This window comes from Penaeus japonicus, unplaced genomic scaffold (genome assembly GCF_977035675.1).
Source record: "Penaeus japonicus unplaced genomic scaffold, GWHDUDI00000001_assembly GWHDUDI00000032, whole genome shotgun sequence".
Classification (NCBI taxonomy): Eukaryota; Metazoa; Arthropoda; class Malacostraca; order Decapoda; family Penaeidae; genus Penaeus; species Penaeus japonicus.
In genome coordinates, this window is record NW_028234434.1 from 26,282,855 (window position 1) to 26,285,372 (window position 2,518).

The following is a 2,518-nucleotide window of genomic DNA, read 5'->3' on the forward strand; positions in this document are numbered from 1 at the left end:
TTCCGGGAGAGCCTGGGCGTCGTGATGATGCCGGACCGACCCGACCTCCTGGCGCCGCTGCCGTCGCCCTTCGGTCGGAGCGATTCCGTCGAGCCCAGAGACCAGTCGCCGAAGCCCCCTTGGGAGTCCTCGCTGCCCGAGCTCGTCAGGGGCTGAGGCTGCTGAATCCCGAGGGGGAAGATGGTCTTGTCGCTCACGATGTCGGTCAGGGATATCCCGAAGGACTTCTTGTACAAGAGGTCCTTGCCGACTTGCAGGGAGTTGACGTTCTCGTTACTGACGGACATGGTTTTCCCCGTCCTCTCGAAGGCCCTCTCTCGATCCCCTTCGGTTCTGGCGGCGCCATGACCTCCTGCAAGCGCACCGGGCCAACCCACGGCCTGCTGGGGCGCCCGTGAATGTGTCTGCGTCCTGCCTCCTCCGAGCATCTCCTGCGACCTCAAGTCCGTGGCGCTGGCAGAGCGCGTAGGACTCCCCCGCGTGCGCGACAACGGTCGATCTCGTGAGCGGCCAGCCGTGACCGAGGCGGCGGCCGGGAGCATTGTATCCCTCCTCGTCCTGGTGGCCGAGTCGCCTCCTCCTTCGACGGAGCTGGGACTCTTAGGATCCGAGTCTAAGGATGCTGGTGGAGTTATGGCGCCTTCGTCGTCGTCGTCGTCGCCGTCGTCGTCTTGGCGTGATCGTTGGGAACGTGAGTTCGCTCGGAAAGAGAGCGACATTTCGTTCTCCTGACCCGTAGTGGTGCGATTGCTTGCGTCGCTCGATCTAGATTCTGTGCTTTCCTCGCCCGATCGCTTAGTCTGTGAGTGTGCAACGTCAGAGCACGCATCGACCCCTTGTTGAGCATGTACACGGTCTATTTTCGGACTCGACGCTTCGCCGTTTCGAGCGGAATCCGCGGCTCTGGCATCTTTCTGACCTCCGTCGAGCTGCCGCTTCGAAACGTTCCCCTTCCTCGTTATCTTGCTAGGCTTAGGAGGAACCGGCGGCCCTCTCTTCACCACAGAGAAAGGCCTGGCGCTTATCTGGGGCTTCGGGACGCCGTTCATCTCCGCGCGATCGGGCCTGTCATCACCCCGCCGCCCCGCGATGTAATCTTCAAAGCTCCTGACGTACGTGGCTTCGGCGTGGATGTTATCGGCGCTTCGGCGGAGAGTCCTCTCGGGCCCCGGGTGGCCGTCGCCGCCGCCCCGGGAACGGAAGAAACGTTTCCCTCGCGATTCGCTCGTGTCGTTCTCCAGGAGCGACGGCAGCGAAGCCAGGGGCGGCGGTGCACTGTGTCCCAGCTGAGGCCAGCAACGTTGCAAGGGACCTCCAGTGGGTGCATAAACCGTGGGTGTGAGCGACGTGAAGTGGGCGCCGGGTGATGAACGTGCATCGTGGTCATCCAAGAGCGAGGGCAGTGAATTGCACTTGACAACGTTGGTCATGTTGTCCCTGCCACCGCCTCGGGCCGCCGTCATCAGGCATTTATTTTCGCTCGGATTTCCATCCTCGCTGCATGGCTGAGTCCGCTCTCCGCCTCCCTTCGAGACCGACGGGAATATCATGCTCCTTCGGCGCAACCCGCGCTCACATCAAACGCATGCTAGTGAACAATCACATGAGACACACTGCTGGACAAACCCGACAGAAACTTCAGCAAGTAGAGAAGCACTCGGAGAACTGTATTTCTTCTTCATCTTCACACACAGGCACACACACACACAAACACTAAACCCACGTCACCCAAACAACCCTCAAACACACACACGCCCATCAAAACCCACACCTCGACGTCACACAAAACCACCAACACCGCCCGCCCGCACTGGCATATTGCACAAAGACCCCACGAGTACGAGTGTGCGTGAGAGCGGAGACGGAGAGTCCTGTTCTCCCGGTATCCTCAGCGCGGTGGTCACCACGACACTACCACCTTGTGGGAGAGCAACACCTTCGCACACGGACGCACGGACGCACGGACACCCCCCACCCCCCCTTCCACCTTCCCCCCGCCGCCCCTCTTCCTCTACCCCCTACTCCTTCCCCTTCCCCCGCTACCGGACCCGACCCCCCGATCCCCCAGACCCACTGCTCAGCTCAATCGTGGTTGCCCGTTACTGATTCATTTGTACATTTCTTATTCTTTTTTTTAAATCTCTTCTCTCTCTCTCTCTCTCTCTCTTTACCCATCGGATGCTAATTGATTTTTTCTTCACACTCTGATTGATTCCACCCCTTCCCCCAAACCCACCTCCCTGCCCCTCCCCCCTTCCATCACACTCAAAACACCCTCACAATCATAACTCACAATTGCAAATCACTAAAGAGATACTTACTCCCCCACACCCCTCCCTCCCTCCCTCCCTCTCCTCCTCCCTCTCCCCCCCCCTCCCATCCTCCCTCTCCCTCTCTCCCTCCCTCTCTCTCCCTATCCCACCCTCCCTCCCACCCTCCCCCTCCCTCTCCCTCTCCCTCCCTCTCTCCCTCTCCCTCTCCCCCTCTCCCTCCTCCACGCATAATTCTAAACAAGAAA

At 60.1% G+C, this 2,518-nt stretch overlaps 1 protein-coding gene across 1 annotated transcript in view; it reads right to left on the reverse strand.

Annotated features, from left to right (window-relative positions):
• The window catches only part of LOC122260718 (uncharacterized), a 269,854-nt gene extending 267,915 nt beyond the window's left edge, over positions 1-1,939 (reverse strand). Inside the window, exon 1 of the mRNA XM_086556521.1 lies at positions 1-1,939. This exon is cut by the window's left edge and continues 153 nt beyond it. Coding sequence (XP_086412647.1) covers positions 1-1,550 — 1,550 coding nt within the window. The 5' untranslated portion in view covers positions 1,551-1,939.
• Between the last annotated feature and the right edge of the window lie 579 nt (positions 1,940-2,518).